Here is a 22152-nt window from a genome sequence, read left to right as displayed (position 1 = left end):
GAAACTATGTTGGCAATGAACTTTACAACTTGGGGGGGGGAAGAGGGGGAAGGTGACAGAGGGAAGGGATAGTAGGAAAAAAACGAAGGAGGGGTAACAATGTTTGACAAGAAATGTACTCATTACCTTACTCATGTAACTGTAACCTCTCTGTACAGCATCTTTACAATAAAGTAATTTATTTTTTAAAAGGCAGGTGCTATTGGTGCATACATAAAATCCTAATGACTCAGAAGGCTAAGATCTGAGGATCCTGGTTTGAAGACAGTTTAGGCAGAAAAGTCTATGAGATATTCATCTCCAATTAACTAGCAAAAAGCCAGAAGTACAGATGTGGCTCAAATAGTAGGATGCCAGCTTTGAGAGAAAAAGCAAGCAAGAAGGCAAGGCCTTGAGTTCAAGCTTCAGTACTGGCATGCCTACACACATACACACATTCACTCTTTCATAATAGTAATAAATTATTTGATTTAACTACTGTTTTTGTCTTTTCTTCTTTAGTACTGGGGATTGAACCCAGGACATTGCACTTGATAGGCAAGTGCTTTGCCACTGAGCTACATCCCAGCCCTAAATACATTTTAAAAAATTAAAAAGGGGGCTGGGAAGGTGGCTCAGTGGTAGAGCGCTTGCCTTGCATGCAATGAGGCCTTGGGTTCGATTCCTCAGCACCACATAAAGAAAAAAGCTGGACGTGGCGCTGTGGCTCAAGTGGTAGAGCGCTAGCCTTGAGCTGAAGAGCTGAGGGACGGCGCCCAGCCCCAGAGTTCAGGCCCCACAACCAGATCCAAAAAAATAAAATAAAATAAAAAAGGTATGAAGTATATTCCAATGTGTTTTCCTAACACATTGAAAGTTCCCGGGTTCAGGGCTGGAAGGTGGCTCAGTGGTAGAGCGCTTGCCTTGCATGCTCGAGGCCCTGGGTTCGATTCCTCAGCACCACATAAGCAAAAAGAAAAAAGCCGGAAGTGGTGCTGTGGCTCAAGTGGTAGAGCGCTAGCCTTGAGCTGAAGAGCTGAGGGACAGTGCCCAGGCCCAGAGTTCAGGCCCCATGACCGGAAAAAAAAAAAAAAGAAAGTTCCTGGGTTCAATCCCCAATACAACAAAAGGAAAGGGAAAAGGAAAGAGAGCTCAAGGGTACAGATCAGTGGTAGAGCATTTAACTAGTAAACATAGGGGCATTGAGTTTAACCTCAGTACCACTAGAAAAAAGAAAAAGAGGTAAAGTTGGTCTAGTTCTATTAAGGGAAAATATTGAAAAGAAGTGATCTATATGTAAGTTCAGTTCTTGTTTTGTTTGTTGGTCATGGGGCTTGAACTCAGGGTCTGGGCACTGTCCCTGAGCTAGCACTAAATCACTTGAGCCACAGCTCCACTTCTGGCTTTTTGGTGGTAATCATATCTAGATGATATATCATATTCAAGCTTAATGATTTTTCTGCAGGATTCCCCATAGGTAGATAGCATTGTGTGCTTCTCACTATATTGTATTAAGAGGCAGATAATGTCTGTCTTCTCTCCCTCATTCTGTTCTCTCTCTCTCTCTCTCTCTCTTTTGATTGTTTGAGACACACATACACAGTGTTGATATATTGGTGATGGTCTTGAGTACTGTCCCTGAGCTTTTTTTTTTTCTTTCTTTCTTTTTTTCCATCAAGGCTAGCATTCTAACCATTTGAGCCACAGCTTTACTTCTAGCTTTTTGGTAGTTAATTGGAGATAAGAATCTCACAGACTTTCCTGCCCAACCTGGCTTCAAACTGCAATCCTCAGATCTCAGTATCCTGAGCTAGGATTACAAATATGAACCACCAGAACCCAGCTCGTTTTATTTTGTTTAGACAGGATCTCCTACTGTAGCCTAAGTCGGCTCAAATGCATGTGGCCCGTTAGGCTCTGTGACTGGTCTGGAACTCCTGATCCTAACTTTATTCCCACAAAGGTAGACTACAGGCATTTACCACCACACCTGACTGGATCTTTCTTTCTTTCTTTCTTCCTTTCTTTTTTCCTTCCTTCCTTCTTCCCTCCCTCCCTCCCTTCTTCCCTTCCTTCCTCTCTCTCTCTTCCTTCTCTACCCCCTCCCCTCTGTCGGTTGTGAATGCAGGACCTGGGCACTATTCCTGAGCCTCTTTGTGATCAAGGCTAGCACTCTACCACTTGAGCCACAGCACCAAAAAAGAAGCTTCAAGTATCCTTTAATATTAAAAATTTAGAGAATGGGAAAAAAAGCACCAGGTTTCCAGGAGTTAAGAAGGGAATGAATGCATTGAAAAAGAAGGAACAAGACAGGAATCTGGTAGTAAAAGGTAGAAAGGAGAGTGTAAGAATCCTTGATTCAATAGCAAATCACGAAGCAGTTTTTCCCAGTATGGGACTTGAACTTAGGGCCTCAGGTTCTCACTTGGCTTTTTCAATTAAGTCCAATGAGCACTCCACTGTTGGAGCCACACATCCAGTCCCGATCATTCATTTTTTTAAATGAGGAAATATGAACATAGTTTAAGTTGAAACAAAAGGAATTAGTAGATAAAAATAAGCTTTTGTAATTATTAAATTGAAAGACAAGATATGATTTAGATTATGACTTGACATTAACTTTAGAATAATAGAAGAAATCTCTTCATCCAATATAAAAAAAATGACATTTGAACTAAACATAGAATACCTGAATTTTTTCCATAGAGCAGAGTGCAGTAGTAAGCATGAACAAAGAGGAAATACTAAGGTGTGAAGGAACAGAAACTATGGAATAATTACTGGATTACAGAAAAAAAAAGGTAACAGGACACTAGAACATTAATATGTCAATATAAATATAAAATAGGTATTATATAATATCTATAATATTTAGAGCATAATCCAGAATATACACCTGTCTCTTTTCTCTGCAACACATAAAATGTTTATCTCAATAAAATTAAATTTGTAGACGATGAGTTGTGACAAAAGACAAGAGTAAAAAATTGAAGTGGTGAGTATAAACAAACACTGGATCTCAGCCTGGTACAGAAAAGGAATATTAATTTGAACGATTTCATGCTCTACATTCTAATTTCTTCAAAGGAAATGAAACTTAATTTATAAAAGTAGAGCTATTATAAAATCTAGTTAACTAATATAAAAAGCTTTAATTATGTTTGTTTCTTTGATGGTCCTAGAGTTTAAACTAAGGGCCTGATGCTTGTTAGGCAAGCACTCCTTGAGCCACACCCCCAGCCCTTAAAATTTTAATTATAAAATAATTGTACTAAAAATATTTACCTGAGCACCTATACTTCAATATTTTGGTACAACTGTCAGCTGCTTGAAAACTGAGAACTTCTTTATTTATTATGTCTGAGCATAATGTAAATGGATCTGAAAAAATTGTAAAATGCAAGACTTTTGATTAATAAAAAGGCCCTTGACATTCACAAGATTTCTGAAATCTCAGTACTTTCATGAGTTTTAATTCAGTATTATACATTCAATCATCCTAGTGGATAAACAAAAATATTCTGGTTATCAGTGAAAGGTGAGTGAAGCATTTACACCAAAATGAGAATTAAATATGACTTACACTTTACAGGATGATATACCAATGTCCATTTTTTTTTTTTATGTGTGTGGGCTAGTCCTGGGTGTGGAACTCAGGGCCCGGGTACTGTCCCTGAATTTCTTTTGCTCAAGGCTAATGCTCTACCACTTGAGCCACAGCTCTATTTCCACCTTGTTTGGCAGTTTATTGGAGATAAGGATCTCATGGACTTTCCTGCCCTAATGGCCTTGACCCATAATCTCCAGATCTCAGCCTCCTGAGTAGCTAGGATTATAGGTATGAGCCACTGGCACCTAGCCACTGTACATTTTTAATTGTATCAGTCATCTGTTCTTGGAAAACAAAGATGAAACATTTAAAAATCATACCTGTTACTGGCGAATGCTGCTTTTTATTTCTAACAACATGAGTTGGATATTTAAAAACACGGTCACTAAAAGAAAAGAAGTACCAGATTAGCTGAAGTAAAGACATTGTCTTGTGTGTGTATGCAGCGGTTTGACACTGAGTTTATGGCATGCAGAAGGACCTACTAAAATCTACTGTGGTCCCCAAGAGTCCATATATTAAAAATTCCTGTTCCCCAGGCCTGTAGGAGGTGGTATCTTGCAGTTCTTTAGGTCACTGATATATGCTCTTGAAGGGGATTATCCATCCCCCACCATTCTGAACTAGCCATGAGCCAAAAAAAACCTATAAGCTGAAATAAAACCAATCTATCTTCCTCCCTTCATCCCTCCTCCCTCCATGCCTCCCTTGTAACAGTTGCAACCAGGTTTCTAGAACTAGAATTAGACAGTTCTCCAGACAGTAATAATATTGATGCCCAGAGAAATATGGAAGAAAAGGATTATAAAAAGAATAACAGGGGCTGGGATGTGGCTTAGTAGTATAGTGCTTGATAAGCATTCATGAAGCCCTGGGTTCAATTCTTCAGTACCACATGCAGAAAAAGCCAGAAATGGTGATGTGGCTTAAGTGATAGAGTGCTAGCCTTAAGCAAAAGAAGCTCAGGGACAGTGCCTAGGTTCTGAGTTCAAGTCCAAGGACTGGCAAAAAAAAAAAAAAGAATGACAGAGCTGTGGACTGGTGGTTCACATCTGTAATTCTGCTTCTCAGGAGGCTGAGATCTAAGGATCATGGTTCAAATCCAGCTTGGACATTCCCAGTGAGATTCTTATCTCCAATTAATCACCAGATAATCAGAAGTGGAGCTGTAGCTCAAAACTGTAGAGTGCTAACCTTGAGCAAAAGAGCTCAGAAACGGGCTGGGAAGGTGGCTCAGTGGTAGAGCGCTTGCCTTGCATGCCTGAGGCCCTGGGTTTGATTCCTCAGCACCACATAAGCAAAAAGAAAAAAGCTGTAAGTGGCGCTGTGGCTCAAGTGGTAGAGTGCTAGCCTTGAGCCTTGAGCTGAGGGACAGCGCCCAGGCCCAGAGTTCAGGCCCCATGACTGGACCCCCCCCCCAAAAAAATAATATAAAATAAAAAGAGCTCAGAAACAGGGCCTAGGACCCAAGTTCAAGCCCTATGACTGACAACAACAATAACATAATAACAACAACAGAGAGCCTCAGTTGGTAAATCATTTATCTGATAGTGTGAGAAACAGTTCAATTCCAAATACTGCACTAAATAAGTAATTATAATAAAAAAGAAGAAAGGAGGAAGGAATGAGGGAAGAAACAACAAAATCAGTGGGACAAAGAACACGGGACAGGATAACAAACATTGTATGTCTGATGAATACAACGAATACAACGTTTATGAAACAATATTAGTTTTGACTATAGTGTCATAATAACAGGCAATATAGAAAAGGCAATATCCTGAAAATTAGAAAAGGATTGCTAGAGCTATCTGTGTACATATTCATAAAGGTACTATTGAGGAGGGAAAAGTATTTAAAATGTATTAATATTAATAACATAGCTGAGGTAAAAGAAGGATATGGTACAAATCTTGGGAAGAGAACAAAAAGCCTGAGCCAAAGAACATATCTCATAGCTAGGCAATTCCACACCCCCAAGAGAGCAAATTAAGATGAGCATCAAATGCCCGTCGTTCACACCTGTAATCCTAGCTACTGTGGAGGCTGAGATCTGAGAATCGCAGTTCAGAGCCAGCCCAGGCAGGAAAACCTGAGACTCTTATCTCCAATTAATCACCAGAAAATTGGAAGAGGCATTGTGGCTCAAGAGGTAGAGTGCTAACCTTGAGCTGAAGAGCTGAGGGACAGTGCCTAGGCCCAGAGTTCAAGCCCCACAACTGAAAAAAAAAAAAAAAAAAAGAACATCAAGAAGTCTTAAGTCAGGCATCTGTAGCTCATGTCTGTAATTCTAGCTACTCAGAAGGCTGAGGTTTGAAGCCAGCCAGCACAGAAAAGTTTATGAGATTCCCATCTCCAAAATAACCAGCAAAAACCTGAGCTGGAGTCATTGCACAAGTGGTAGAGTACTAGTCAAGCAAGCATAAGGCCCTGAGTTCAAACTCTATTACTGATCTCTCCCCTCCCCCTCAAAAAAGGAAGTCTTGAAAATGTCTGTGGTAAGAGTATAAGCTCAAATATATAGTGCTTGTTTTGCAAGCACCAGATGTGAATTCAATCCCTAGTACCACATAGAAAAGGTCTTGAAAAGAAAAAAAGGAGTGATGATTGTACAACCCATCTTCCTGATACCTAGATTATTCTACCCAGAATACAGCTTCCTTTTCACAGCAACTATTAGAACATACACAAGAAAGGGTTAAAAAAAAAGTTACAACACAGGCTGGACCTGAGAAAGAACAGTATAGGAGATGAAATGCAGGGAACAAAAGAACAAACCACCACAGCCGATTCCCTTTTTCATTAAATTTACAAGCATAGTTAAGCTCACACCTACAATCCTAGCTATTCAGGAGGCTGAGAGTAGGATTGTGGTTTGAGACAAGCCCAAGCAGAAAAGTTCATGAGACCCTATCTCAAAAGTAAACTGCAAAAAAATAGGGCTGAAGGAGTGAATCAAGTGGTAGAAAATGCCAGCCTAGCAAGCATTAATTTAAACTCTAGTACCACAAAAAAATTACAAATTGGGTTTTGCCATATTTGCTAACAGATTATCAATTCTTAACTTTATTACTTCAGGTAGAAGGGTTCTGTTTTCTTTTTTGAGCATACTTTCTAAAATTCAATTATGATTATGCAACTCAATTCAAAATCTTCAATGCTCCCCATATCCTGTGAGCTAAAACCCCAAATTCTAGACATGACATGCAAGGCCTTAGAAGAAGTGGGACTTACCTCCTTATCCTAATTTCTCTGGAAATATTTCCTACGTTAGCCTTCTCTCACTTTATCATTTCTGTATTCCTATTGCTTAAGAATATAGCATATTGTAGCACACAATAAATGCTTACTGGATAAAATTATTGAACTATACCTTGATTTATAAACAAAATTCTTTTTGTCAAAAGTTGTTTTCTCATGTAAACCTTGATTGCAGCTGGAACTGACTTTACGTAAAGTCATCTTTTGTCCACTAAATGGATGTGTACTCTTTAACAGAGTCTTCACTCGGTTATCAGTGGTACAAGCCTTAGATGTGACATCAACAGATGGAGAACTCTGAAACGGTCCAGGCTGGTTTTTATTCTTATCTTCTTCTGCTTTGGCATCTCCAGTACTACCTGAATGGAGGTGTTTCAGTATGTTCTCCTTGTTCATAAATGGCATATTCTCATAGCTTCTTCTTTGAATTTCTTCCTATAATGTAAAAATGGCAAATAAATGATTCCAATATAATCCATTTCTTCACAACCCACTTTATATTTCCTTTAAACAATGAAGAAAAATATTAAAGCTGTCAATAAAATATTAGTGATAAAAGGATAGTTTGTATTAAGAAGACAACGTAAATTTATTCAATAAATGGTCCTAGGACAATTAAGGAAACCATATAGAAAAAATAATGTAGCTTTTTCACAGTGTACACACAAATAAGGCCAAGATATACCAGATATTTAGATTGTTAAGAATGAAATTATAAGTTGGTGTCTCATGCCTGTAATCCTAGGAGGCTGAAATTGGAGGACTGTGGTTTGAAGCCAGCTAGAGTAGTGAAGTCCATAAAATTCTAATCTCCAGTTAATCACCAAAAAGCCAGATGTGGAGTTATGGCTCAAGTGGTAGAATGCTACTCTTAAGCAAAAAAGCTCAGGAACAGTGCTTAGGGCTTGAGTTCAAACCCCAGAACCAGCACATACACAAAAAAAAGAAAGAAAGAAAAAGAAATTATGTTTTAAAAGAAACCATGATATTTTAATGTTCTCAGCCTCTTCAGGTACTACACTAAAATCACTAAATCATAAAAGAATAAAATATATTGAAACATAAATTTTTTATTTTTTATATTTTTATTATAATGATGATGAACAGGAGGGTTACAGTTATATATGTAAGGTAAAGAGTACATTTCTTTTTTAAGCCAGGTGCTGGTAGCTCACACCTATAATGAGAGTCTACCAGACTCTCATCTCCAATTAATCACCAAAAAGCCAGAAATGAAGCCATGGCTCAAGTGGTAGAATGCTAGCCCTGAGGGGGGGGTGGGAAGGGGAAGCTCAGGGACTGCTCCCAGGCCCTGAGTTCAAGCCTCAGGATCTACATAAAATTTTTTTTGAAAGTTTTCTTTTAGACCAAGAACAATGCAGGGTGGACTCAGTAAAAAAAGAGCAAGAAGCAAAATCAACAGAAATCAAAACACCAGGAAATACATATATACCATATATTGGGCCACAGGGTAATTTTTTTTCCAGTACTGGAGTTTGAACTCAGGGCTTTTCTAGTCCATAGAATAAAAGTCCTTTTTTAAACTTTATTATAGGAGTTTAAACTCACAAAGGGTAAAAAATATTTGACAGGTACCTCACTGTGAAATTTCAAAACATAAGATTATATAAACTTAAGCCAGGTGCTAGTGGCTCACGCCTATAATTCTAGCTACTCAGGAAGATAAGATCTGAGGATCAGTGTTCAAAGCCAGCCTGCGCAGGAAAGTCCATGAAACTCCTATCTCCAATAACTGCCAGAAAACTAAGTGTTGTTGTGGCTCAAAGTGGTAGAATGCTAACCTTGAGCAAAAAAGCTCAGGTACAGCACTCAGGCCCTGAGTTCAAGCTTCAAGACTGACAAAAAAAAGGGGGGTGGGGATTATGTAAGTTTCCAAGGAGAGAAAATAGGTTAATAGCAGGGAATTAAAATGGGTTTATACCTCAAGAATAACATTGGAATCTACAATACTATGGACTAATACCTTCAGCATAATGAGGGCAGGTGATTTTCTAATTAGTCAAACCATCAACCACTTTCAGATTTGCAAGTCCCTCCCTTCCTCCCTCCCTCCCTTCCTAGTGTTGGTATTGGTTCACCCTTTGCTTGGCTTTTTCATTCAAGGTTAGAGCTTTACCACTTGAGTCATTCCTCCATGTTCAGCATTTTGCTGGGCAATTGGAGGTAAGAATCTTGAGGATTTTTTGGCGGGGCTAGCTTTGAACCACAATTCCCAGGTATCAATCTCCTGGGTAGTCAGGGCTACAAGTGTGATACACCAGCAGTTTTGTAAGGTCTTTATACCTCTTAAATTTGTTATCTTGATTATATCAAAAGACCACATAAATTGGGCATTATGGCTCATACTTGTGAATCCAGCTACCTGGGAGGCAAAGATCCAGAGGATCACAGTTCAAGCTAGCCTGGGTAAAAAGTTGGTAAGACCCTGTTTCAACATACAAGCTAGACATTGCAGTATGTGTCTGTAATTCTAGCTATGTGGGAAGCATAGATAGAAGCATGGTCTTAGGACTGTGCCTGGGCAAAAATTGTGCAACTTTATGCAAGAAAAGTAATGTAAAGGCAAAAACAAAACAAGCAAAATAAACAAAACACCCAAACCCACCACATCAAATGATAATCTATACCACCTGTTTTACATAATTATACTGTGATATTTGCACAGTGATCAGTTTATCTGATGATTTCTCATGAATATATCTCTCATCATTAAATTGACTACATAAGCAAGAGAGTATGAACATACCTATATGCCTCTGCTGTGTGTGTGTGTGTGTGTGTGTGTGTGCGCACGCGCGCGCGCGCGCACGCACATGTGTGCAGAGAGAGAGAGAGAGACTAGGGGAAGAAATTATCAGATTGCTTTTTCCTTGAACTACTATACAGTAAGATGTTAGATCTCACAGACATTTCTGCCCAGGCTGGCTTTCAACTGCAATCTTCAGATCTCAACCTCCTAAGCAGGTAGGATTACAGGTTTGATGACTGGTGCCCAGTTAATTTCTGCTTAAAAAATCCATTTTAGGGGCTGGGAAGGTGGCTCAGTGGTAGAGCGCTTGCCTTGCATGCATGAGGCCCTGGGTTTGATTCCTCAGCACCACATAAGCAGAAATAAGCCAGAAGTAGAGATGTGGCTCAAAGTAGTAGAGTGCTAGCCTTGAGCTGAAGAGCTGAGGGACAGCACCTAGACAGAGTTCAGGCCTCATGACCAACAACAAAAAAAAAAATCCATTTTAATAGCATATATGACTATACAAAGTGGTTTAATTGTGAGAATTCCATAGATACATACGGAGTACTTTGAACAAGTTCACTTCGGCTATTATATACCACTTCTCTCACTTTTTCAAACTGTTTGGCTGTTTCATTATTCTATCTTCAGACATTCTGCGTGTGTGTGTGTGTGTGTGCGCGCGCGCATGTGTGTGTGTGTGTGTGTGTGTGTGAGAGAGAGAGAGAGAGAGAGAGTGAGTGAGTGTGTATATTGGGGCTTGAATTCAGGGCCTCACATTCTCACTTGGCTTTTTTTTCTCTAGGCTAGTACTCTACCACTTGAGCTACAGCTGCACTTCTGGCTTTTTGGTACTTATTTGTAGATAAAGAATAACATATACTTTCCTGCCTAGGCTGACTTCAAGCCACGATCCTTAGATCTCATCCTCCTGAATAACTAGGATTACAGGTGTGAGCCACTGCAGCCTGGCTGATATTCTACCTTTTTAAAAATACCTGTTTTTTCCTATGTCCACCACTGATCTGTCAAGTATTACTACTAAATTTTACATTAAAAATGTAGGAAAAATATTTTTACTCTTCAACCTCTACTAAAAAGACTTAAAAACATATATTCTGTTAAAACAAAAAAGCTAACCTCATTTTCTTCTCTTTCAAGCTGTTCTATTTTGCGCAGAATTTCCTTTGCTGTTTTCCAGTACTCTTCAAGATTCTTTTCTTTCGCATTTGTGTCCTTTAATTGTTTTGCTTCATTTTCATCAAAAGAATATCCTCGTACATTTAGCGATAACTTCTCAGCTTTGAAATGTAGAGGAAATAGTAAGTTTATCTATTATGAGAGATATCATTGTCATATCCTTAAGAACATCCTCATGTGCCACCCTTCCCATTTTTTAAATTTTGTCTATTCATACCTTAACTGGTATGCTTAGTGCTTAGCAAGGTTCCAGGACTCAAATATTGTTATAAATTAGACTCAACTTTTCAGAGTTATGGGCAAAACAGCAATATGACAATGTTATTCTTTGCACACAACCACCCTCATATATATCAACACTTGTCTTAAAACAGGGTTTTCCCCTTGGTGTTGGGTATTAAACCAGGGTCCCCCACATGCAAAGAAATGAGCTCTACTACTGAGCTACATTTCCAGTCTCCTAGGATAGGCTTTAAAAAAAATCATACTGGAGTTTAAACTCAGGGACTACAACTTTAGCCATACTTCTAGAAGTAGCTGTTTTTAAAGTGTCCATGCCCGGTGCTGGTGGCTCACACCTGTAATCCTAGCTACTCAGGAGGCTGAGATCTGAGGATCGCGGTTCAAAGCCAGCCCAGGCCAGAAAGACTGTGAGACTCCTATCTCCAATAAACCACCAGAAAACCGGAAGTGGCGCTGTAGCTCAAGTGGTAGAGTGCTAGCCTTGAGCTGAAGAGCGTTCAAGCCTCACGACTGACCAAAAAAAAAAAGACAAAAAAACAAGTGTCCATAAATAGTTCTGTCCTATCATCTTTTTTTGGTGTGTGTGGGGGGGTCCAGTCATGGGGCCTGAACTCTGGGCCTGGGCACTGTCCCTCAGCTCTTCAGCTCAAGGCTAGCACTCTACCACTTGAGCCACAGCGCCACTTCCGGCTTTTTTCTTTTTGCTTATGTGGTACTGAGAAATCGAACCCAGGGCCTCATGCATGCAAGGGAAGCACTCTACCACTGAGCCACCTTCCCAGCCCCACGTTCTATAATCTTTTAAATCCTTTTTCCAATATACGATGGCCACAAGTTTTCTTCCACTAAGACAAAAATTCTTATCATAGCTACTGTTCACTGTGCTCCAGACACAATGTGGTAGCAGAGATAGAGAGCAAAAGTTAGGGAGACCCTATCTCAAAAACAAGCAGGATTTTATAGGGTATGCCTGTAATTTCAGTACTTGGGAAGCAAAGGCAGAAGTTTTCAGGTTCTTTCTAAAGGTGTCCTGACCAAAAGCTAATATTCCTAAATGACAAACAAACTGAAAGCAAAATGTCTAGCAGTTATGACTCAAGCAGTAGAGCACTTGCTTAACAAATGTGAGGCACTGAATTCAATCCAATATCATTAAGGAAAAAAAGCATCCCCCAAACCCTGGAGATTAAAACAGCTTGGTTTATTAGAGAAAATATCCCCCCCTTTACAAATATTGGTTTGTATTTCTCTTAAGGGTACTTGTAAACTTACTAGTTTTTCTGCAGTTGTGAAGCACAAATGTGGCAGCCTTGTGTAGTTCCTCATTCTGAGAATCAGTTAAGGCTTGTATCATGAGTGGAAGCCCATTGTTTTTAAAAAGGTCATACTGATTTTCCTCTGGAAGATATGTAAGAAATTAAAATAGAAGGTAATTATTATATCATAAACTATATATATTAGGTCATAATTCTACTTTGTGAAAATTATGCATTGTTCAAACATTTTAAAGGAAAAGAAAATATAATTTCAAAAGTATTTTCAACTTAGGAAATAATCTACTTATACAATATACCTAAGGCATATAAGTGATCATTTCTGAACTGCAACCACAGAGTATCATATGCATACAGAGTAAAAAAAAACTGACCTTACTTAGTTTTTAAAAAATATAAGGTAGATCCAAAATTACACAGAGAAGGAGCTGAAATGAGGGAGAAGAGAGAAAAGCAAGACAGTAAAGAGAGAAGAGTGGAAAAGTGAGAAGGGGGATAAAGAAGGAGATTGAACACAGAGTGAGAAAAGGGGATGGTTAGAAAGGAGGAGCAGACTGAAGAAAGAGTGAAAGAAAGTAGGAGGGGAAAGAAAGGAAGAATGGAAGGGAGAAAGGAAGAAAGAGAGAGAGGGAATGGGGAAGGGGAGGGGCAGGAAGACTATTAGGTAGTTAGAATCTTTGGTTGGATTGCAGCAAGCAACATAAAGAACTGGACTGAAAAGTAAAGATAGGAAAAGAGGAGCACAGGGAGGTGGCTATTGGGTTCATTTTGTTGAAAAGTTTGAGAGACAGAGGCTTAAATTAGAAGAGTAGCAGAAGCACTGGAAAGGAAGGTACAAGAAGGTGAAAGAGAAATAGAACCACAATTTGCATACAAATTGTAGAGGAGAATGAGGAGCTAAAATAATTAGTTAAGTCCTAGATGACCAGGATAAAATTACTATTTTAAGTCTTTCATATGACTGATAGGGGAAGAAATTAAAATGCTTCCACTCCCATGCTTTAAAAAAACATATTAAATAAATCCAGTACTTACCACAATCCTCAGTGCAATGCCCAAGAGTAAGTATGATGCTAAATTTTTCTTCTAAATCAAGACTTTCATGAGACAGTAATGCCAGAAGTCTTGAAACTATGTGGTATTTGGATACTATTACCCTAAAAGTAGCTATTAGTACAAAACAGATAAGAAGAATAGTAAGTATAAATTTAAAACTTATAAATATACCTATGTTTTTGGAGCTTATTCAGGAAGAACAGCAAATGTCTATATAATGTCTAATACATGTATCATGCAACATCTAACATATATGTGTTAATATAAATTCATAATAAGATATTAACTTATAATTGCCCTCATTACCCCTTCTAAAGCAACTTTTTGAAGTATGATTTCTTTTAGTAGTTCTGTTTTCTTGTTTTGTTTTTTGCTGGTCCTAGGGCTTGAACTCAAGGCCTGGGCGCTGTCCCTGAGCTGCTTTTGCTCAAGGCTAGCACTCACCACTTGAGCCACAGCGCCACTTCCAGCTTTTTCTGTTTATATAGTACTGAAGAATGGAACCCAAGGCTTCATGCATGGAAGGCAAGCACTCCACTACTGAGCCACATTCCCAGCCCCTTTTAGTAGTTCTGTAATGCTACCTTCCTAAAAATTAAATATATCTAGTCTCACCTTCTATATCTCTACATTGGTCAGTAAAGACATTCTTAAATAACCAAATCCTGCCTCATATTATTATTATTATTATTATTATTTTGGTCTGTCGTGGAGCTTGAACTCTGGGCTTGGGCGCTGTCTCTGCGCTCTTCAGCTCAAGGAAAGTGCTCTACTGCTTGAGCCACAGCACCACTTCCAGTTTTCTAGTGATTTATTGGAGATAAGAGTCTCACGGACTTTCCTGCCTGGGCTGGCTTTGAATCGTGATCCTCAGATCTCAGCCTCTTGAGTAGTTAGGATTATAGGCATGCGCCACCAGTGCCTAGCTTCATATTATTGTTTAACTGACCATAATTTGACACTAATGATGCAATAAAGCACAGGTGAAACTATGCTGAGATGTAACAAAACTCAAGAAGTCCACTAGTTTACATTATAGATCTCATGGGGCTTTTAATAGAGTTAATATAGAGTCTAAAATATTGGTGTCAACAATAATGTTGTAAATTTCTCAAGAAATTGGATCTTAATCATTTTTATATCCTTGGAGCTCAGCGTATAGCAAGCACTCAAAAATTGCCTTTTTAAAATTTTTCTTCCATAGAGCCAGGTGCTGGTGGCTCAGGCCTGTAATCCTAGCTACAAAGAAGGCTGAGATCTGAGGAGTGCAGTTTGAAGACAGCCCAGGCAAGGAAAGTTGGTCAGATTCTTATCTCCAGTTAATCACCAGAAAACTGGAAGTAGAGCTATAGCTCAAAGTGGTAGAGCACTAACTGTGGGTAGAAAAACTCAGGAACAGTACTCAGGCCCCGAGTTCAAGCACCACTACCAGAAAAAAAAAAATGTTTTCTTCAATACTAGGGATTAGACTCCAGACCTTAATGCTTGCTAGGCAAGTACTTTACTAATTGAGCCATGCCTCCAGTAATAACTGCCTTTTTTTTTTGGTGCCAGGCTTCAATTCAGGATCTGGGCACTGTTCCTGAGCTGTTTTTGCTCAAGGCTAATGGTCTACCATTTTGAGCCACAGCTCTACTTCTGGCTTTTTGGTGGTTAATTGGAGATAAGGGTCTCACAGACTTTCTTGCCCAGCTGGCTTCAAACAATAATCCTCAGATCTCAGCCTCCTGAGTAGCTAGGATTACAGATGTGTACCATTAGTGCTCAAGCCAATAACTACTTTGTAAAAATCTATTTTCAGTTATTTGTGAATGATAACAGATTCCTTTTACAAGGATTTATGGGCTATCATTTTTCAGTACAAATGAGAGCCCATCATGTGTTTTGAATTTGGGGATAGACTTCACACTTATTTTTAAAAAGCATACTTTCTTTATTCAACTTTTATTTCATTTTATTTATTTATTTTTTGGGTCCAGTCGTGGGGCCTGAACTCTGGGCCTGGGCGCTGTCCCTCAGCTCTCCAGCTCACAGCGCCACTTCTGGCTTTTTTCTTTTTGCTTATGTGGTGCTGAGGAATTGAACCCAGAACCTTAGGCATGCAAGGCAAGCGCTCTACCACTGAGCCACCTTCCCAGCCCCATCAACTTTTAAAAAGTTTGTAAATTGGGTATTCCACATTCTATCTCAATAATGTCCTTTGATTTCTCATATAAAACTTTTAGGTTAATGCTGCTTTTTAAGTGAATTAAAAGTTTAGAGCCAGGCACCGGGGGCTCACGCCTGTAATCCTAGCTACTCAGGAGGCTGAGATCTGAGGATCATGGTTCAAAGCCAGCCCTGGCAGAAAAGTGCTTGAGACTCTTATCTCCAATAAACCACTCGAAAACCAGAAGTGGCGCTGTGGCTCAAGCGATAGAGCGCTCACCTTGAGCTGAAGAGCACAGGGACAGTGCCCAAGCCCCACAACCAACAAAAAAAAAAGTTAGAATTACAGGATCTTAGTTTTTCTTATTTCTTTTACAATCCTGTAATATATATATGTCCATTTTATTTATTTTCATTAGCATACATCAGCGTGGGGGGGATTTCATTTGGACATTTCCACTTATACGCAATATATTCCAGTCAATCCCACTACCTCTATTATTCTTCATTAGTCTCTTCATAAAATAATTCAATAGGTTTCATTGTTCTATTTTTAAACACGTAAGCCATCTACCTTGACCATATTCATCCAGGTCTGATTTTCATTCTAGTATTAGACTTGATATTAGAAGACCTAGATATGAGTCCTTAGGGAAGCCTTAATGTCCATAAGAAAGTGAAGAACCAGAATAGATCATTTCTAAGATCTTTTTCTACTTGTACAAACTGGAAATCATATCAAATTTAATCTACAATATCAAAACTCATCGTGCTAAATTCAACAAAATTCAATTGTAGAAATCTTACTAAGTATAAGCATTTAACTCACGATTATCAGCAATACATGCATCCATTGTTTTTGTCACCACCACTGCAAGCTTAGCATTGGAAACAGTTTTGTATGAGTCAGATTCCAGGTGCACAAGAACTTGAGACAATACCTCCAATCCACCCACAGACACAAAGTATTTCTGAACATATGCTTTAGGAATAAAGCAGAACTGTTAGTATCTCAAGACAGGTATATGGTTTCATTCAATTAATTTCTATCAAATATAACAATAACTTATTTTTCTGAAATATTTACTAAAATCCCAAAACTAAAGAATTGTTTTAAAAAATTAGGATACCCTAAAAGAAGCAAAAATTGGGAGGATCATGGTTCAAGGCCAGTGTGGGCTCTTCTCCCCCTGCCTCTCCAAAAAAACTGAAATCCCAACACAACAGAAGAAGCTGAATATGGTGATGCATACCTGTAATCTTAACTATGCAGGAGGCATTATTGGTAGGAAAATCACAGTCTCAGGCCTCCCTGGGCAAAAATCCAAGACCCAAATTAAAAACACTAAAGCAAAAAATGATAGCATACTTGGCTCCAGTGGTAGAATGCCTACCTAGTGAGTAAGTCCTGAGTACTAGAACAAAAATTCCAATCTTTATCAGTGAATATACACAATCACAGGGGTATATTAATTAAGCGCTTCCCTTTTTACATAATACAACTTACACGTATAGTACAAAACAGTCTTCTTGTGTTTGGAAATCTCTTTTATTTATTGATAACTGATGTATTTTCTAAGTAATATTACTAGTCTGTTTTATATTAAGTGATTATTTCAGTAGAGCTATAACAAATATAGTCTCAGGAGGGAGGATGGGGCATACTTGTAATTAAAAAGCAGAAGTAGGAGAATTTTGAGCATTTTCTTTTTATGCTTTTGTCTAAAAAATTTCAAATTATTTTTGCACATTGCATGAGATATATACAAATATTATGTATATTTTGAGTTAAGAACTGTATTTTGTATTTATTATTTTTTACCATCACAGGTTAAAAAGACTTTTCTTTTTCTTTTTTTGGGTTCGGTCATGGGGCCTGAACTCGGCCTGGGCACTGTCCCTCAGCTCTTCAGCTCAAAGCTAGTGCTCTACCACTTGAGCCACAGCGCCACTTCTGGCTTTTTTCTTTTTGCTTATGTGGTGCTGAGGAATCGAACCCAGGGCCTCTGGCATGCAATGCAAGCGCTTTACCACTGAGCCGCCTTCCCAGCCCAAAAAGACTTTTCTTTCACAGAATTGCCATCACCATTGTAAAAAAATTAAAGATCCTAAACTGGGAATCAGTGGCAATAATTCTAGCTACTCAGGAAGCTGAGATCTAAGTATCACAGTTCAAAGCCAGCCTGGATAGGAAAGCCCATGAGATCCTTAACTTCAATTAAAGAGCTGGAAGTGGAACTGTGGCTCAAATGGTATAGTACCAGCCTTGAGCACGAAAGCTCAGGGAAGAGTGCCCAGACCTTGAGTTCAAGCCCCAGAACCACCCCCTTCCCCCAATACACACACAAATAAAAAATCAATAACCCTAATTTTTTTCTAATGTTAATCCAATCGTGCATTCCTGGGATATATGCTACTTGGTCAGAAGTTATTATTCTGTTGTTTGATTTGTTAATATTTTGTTAAAGACTTTTACATGGGTATAAGGCTGACTTTATAGAACGTGTTGTAAAGTGTTCCTTCTACTTCTATTTCCAAGATTAATTTACACAGGTTCATTTTTCTTCTGAAATATGTGGTAGAATTCACCAAAAAAATCATCAGAGACTGAAATTCCCCTTGATGTTAAGAATTTAAATTTTGAATTCTATTTACTAATCAAGTTATCCATTTCTTTTGTGTGATCTTTAGTAGTTTGTATATTTCAGGGAATTTATTCAAAGTTGTCAAATTACATGGCCTACATCCTTTTAGTATATGTCAATATCTATAGCAATGTCATCTTGTTATAGTGATATTTGTAATTTGAGCCTTTAATTACAAGGTATTTGGATTTTCTACATTTTTTTGTATTTGTTAATTTGTAATTTAATTCAGTTGTTTCCCAAGTGTATTTTTTTTATGGGTTTCTAGTTTTGTTATCTCATTACTTTGTTTTATGAGTGAATCTAGGAAGATTAAAAATGAAGCCAGACTAGTGGCTTACACCTGTATTTCCAGCTACTCAGGAGGTTGAGATCTGAGAATACTAGTTCAAAGCCAGCCCAGGCAGGACTGTCTATGAGACTCTTATCTCCAATTAACCACCAGAAAACCAGAAGTGGGTCTGTGTCTCAAAGTGCTAAAGCACTAGTCATGAGCAAAAAGAGCTCAGAGACAGTGCCCAGGTCTGGAGTTCAAGCCCTACAACTGAAGAAAAAAATACAAAAGATGCTGCAGATTGGACATAGTGGTGTACCCCTATAACCTCAGCACTTTGTAAGCATGAGAATAATGAGGGTTTTTTTGGGGAGGGGGTTGTTGGTCATGGGATCTCAGCTCTTCAGCTCAAGGCTAGCGCTCTACCACTTGAGCCATAGCACCACTTCCAGCTTTTTCTGCTTATGTGGTGCTGAGGAATCGAAGCCAGGGCCTTATGTATGCAAGGCAAGCACTCTACCACTGAGCCACTTTCCCAGCCTGAGAATACAGTTTGAGGCCAACTTGGGCTACATAGAAACTTTGAGACTAGTTTGGTATATACAGAGGTCTTGTCTCAAAACAAAACATTCTGCTACTACTATCTTCCCAATATTCTCTAAACAATATTGACTTCTAAATTTTTCTTATTGTCAAGAACCTAAAGGTACCCAAAATGACCCAAATTACTAGAATAAAACTTATTAGTCAATGAAATAATCCAACCATTTTTGTTATGCTTTGAAATGTTTCTTCACATGGCTTAGAGAACACACTACATACTTACTATTATTTGCTAGCGTAAGTCCAATAAATGAGCAGAGGGGGCGAATTATCTCAGGTTTCATGCAAGATATTAGCCAATCATTAGCATATGGAAAAAGTGAACAGCAAAATGTTTGATTCTCATCTGAAATGAGCAGTCAATCATGTTTTAATTTAATATTAGAAAATAACAATTGTCATTTATCTTTATATTTATTTTTTAATTAAATTTTATTTTATTGTAAGGGTGATGTCAGAAGGGTTACAGTTACATAAGTAAGGTAATGAGTACATTTCTTGTTGAACATTGTTACCCCCGCCCTTGTTTTCTCCCACTTTCCCTCCACCCCATATCTTTATATTTAAATAATTAAATAATTACCATTTTGAGGATTGTTGACACAGGCACATAGAGCACTACACACTGAAGACCACAACTGATAATTCTGGAAAACCTTATTATCTAACAAATTCAACTCATGTTTTGAAAGAATTGTCCTATTAGGTTAAAAAGGAAGCAAATTAAGATAAATATATTAAGGTCATAAGCAATGCCCAATTAACAACAAGAAATTTATATTTGCTTACCTGAACAATTCTGACAGAACAGTAATACAACCTGTTTCTCTCACAAGTGTTTGTCCACATCCTTAAAAAAAAAGCCTATGTTACATGAATATAATTTCTATTAGAAATGATTTTAAAGAAATGTAAAACATTTATGTTCTATTTCAATAACTATCTAGCTTTTAAGCTGCTTTAATGTAGTAAAGGCTACAACACAAAATTATAGTAAATAAAAATCTATAATCAAGATTATTATGGAAAAATAACTTCGTTTGCTTAAAAGATTGACAATATTCAAATTTCATCTAAAAATTACAAAACACTTTTGGTTTATCTTAGGGGAGGTTTTGTTTTTCGTGTGTGTGCTACGCTTGAACTCTCTAGGGCTTTGAGCTTGCACTTAGTTTTTTTCTGTTCAAAACTGGCACTCTACCACTTGAGCCACAACTCCACTTCTATCTTTTGCTGGTTAATTGGAAGTAAGATTCTCTTGGCTATGTCTGCCTGGCTGGCTTTGGACCTTGATTCTCAGATCTTAGCCTCCTACGTAGCTAGGCTTACAGGAGTGAGCCACTGGGACCTGGCTAAAACTTACATTTAAATCATGGTTCTCTGGTGTAATATGAAAAAGTGTTTCATATTGTAGTACAATAAATTAATTCAACCTTTTTATTTATTTTTATTTTTGTTGGTCATAGGGCCTCAACTCTGGGCCTGGGTGCTGTCCCTTAGCTCTTCAGCTCAAGGCTAGGGCTCTACCACTTGAGACAGCTCTACTTCCAGCTTTTTCTGCTTATGTGGTGCTGAGAAATCGAAGCCAGGGCCTCATGCATGCAAGGCAAGTACTCTACCACTGAGCTACCTTCCTAGCCTTCAACCTTTTTAATTTTTCCAAAAGAGGAAGAAGTAAATCTAGAAGTATTTTAAGTACCTAACAATTAGAATTAAATTCAAAAATAATCTTGACCTCAGCAGTAGATACATGTGACTATTCTATACTATATTTCTACCTTTTTTTTTTAAATCTTTTTCTTTTTTTGACAGTCCTGGGGCTTGAACTTAGAACTCTGGTCATGGGCAGTGTCCCTGAGCTGCTTATGCTCAAGGCTAGCACTCTACCAATTAAGCCACAGCACCACTTCCAGCCTTTTCTGTTTATGTGGTACTAAAGAACAGAACCTTCATGCATGCTAGGGAAGCACTCTACCACTAAGCCACATTCCCAGCCCTATTTCCAACTTTTCTGTGAATGTAAAACTTATCCCCAAATAAAAACCAGTACTGCCTAATACACAGTAAACTCTTTAAGTAGGCAATTCAGTAAAAAGTCAACCAAATGAATTCATTCCAATGCTCCTTTAGTAGTACAACTTACTTTACTCTTTTTAAAATTATGTATTAATATATAAAATGATTAACATATACTTTCCTTAAAGTTAGTATTTATTAAAAATCAATCAGGTTAAAAAATGATACTAGCCAGGTGCCGGCAGCTCATGCCTGCAATCCTAGCTACTCAGGAGGCTGAGATATGAAGATTGCGATTCAAAACAAGCCCAGGCAGGAAAGTCTGTGAAACTCATCACTAATAAACTACTCAGAAAAAGACAGTAGTAGTACTGTGCCTCAAGTGGTAAAGCACTGGCCTTGAGCCAGTGGCTAGAAGCTCAGGATAGCACCCAGGCTCTGAATTTAAGCCCCAAGACCAGCAAAAAGAAAAAAAAGATACTAATATAAGGACTAGAATGATAAATAACTACTCAATTTATTATTTTAAATGTTTTAAACATTCATGAGAGAATTTACTTACTATTATTTGAAACCAGGACCAAAATAACATAGACAGACATTCTTTTTAAATTTGTGTTTGAATCATCATTAGATAAGAACAAAATTAAGTCTTCAAATAAATCTGAAGTACACAAAGTTTGCTGGCTGTAAACTGAAATATAAAATTTAATTTCAATTCAATAGTATATAACAATTATAAAATATGTGAACAAAATATAAATTATTATTGCAATATTACTCAATATTATTACAATATATTACAACATTATTATTACAATATTATTAAACAGTTCTCATTTGACACTTATTAGAAATTCTGACAAAATTTCTGATAAGTTGATATGTGCTTAAGTAGCAGACCAATGCAGCAGTAGACAGAGCCACAGTCTCTAATCAAAAGTGTTACACTAGAATTTATAATAAAAACCTAAGTAAATAAAAACTTAGACAAGGAAATTTAAGAATAAAACAAAATAAGAAAAACAATTTAAGAAAATTCAGAAATATGCTTTGAAAAACAAATGGACAAAATGTATAATATTTCTTCT

General features: G+C 37.8%; 1 protein-coding gene across 3 annotated transcripts in view; it reads right to left on the bottom strand.

The window, feature by feature from the left end:
* Positions 1–22152, bottom strand: part of Terb1 (telomere repeat binding bouquet formation protein 1) — a 29637-nt gene that overhangs the window by 1981 nt on the left and 5504 nt on the right. Inside the window, exons 4-14 of one of the 3 annotated variants that reach the window (XM_042700755.1) lie at positions 21624–21755; positions 19835–19895; positions 19629–19744; positions 19269–19391; positions 16353–16505; positions 13355–13486; positions 12318–12443; positions 10743–10903; positions 6963–7285; positions 3910–3974; positions 3265–3360 (exon numbers count right to left, since the gene is read on the bottom strand). In XM_042700755.1, coding sequence (XP_042556689.1) covers positions 3265–3360; positions 3910–3974; positions 6963–7285; positions 10743–10903; positions 12318–12443; positions 13355–13486; positions 16353–16505; positions 19269–19391; positions 19629–19744; positions 19835–19895; positions 21624–21755 — 1488 coding nt within the window. The remainder of the gene's footprint in view (positions 1–3264; positions 3361–3909; positions 3975–6962; positions 7286–10742; positions 10904–12317; positions 12444–13354; positions 13487–16352; positions 16506–19268; positions 19392–19628; positions 19745–19834; positions 19896–21623; positions 21756–22152) is intronic. The other 2 variants (XM_042700756.1, XM_042700757.1) reach the window with 2 other exon arrangements.

The sequence above is a fragment of the Dipodomys spectabilis genome, unplaced genomic scaffold, assembly GCF_019054845.1.
Source record: "Dipodomys spectabilis isolate Male_0828 unplaced genomic scaffold, ASM1905484v1 ptg000273l, whole genome shotgun sequence".
Classification (NCBI taxonomy): Eukaryota; Metazoa; Chordata; class Mammalia; order Rodentia; family Heteromyidae; genus Dipodomys; species Dipodomys spectabilis.
This window is presented reverse-complemented; position numbering and strand designations above follow the sequence as displayed.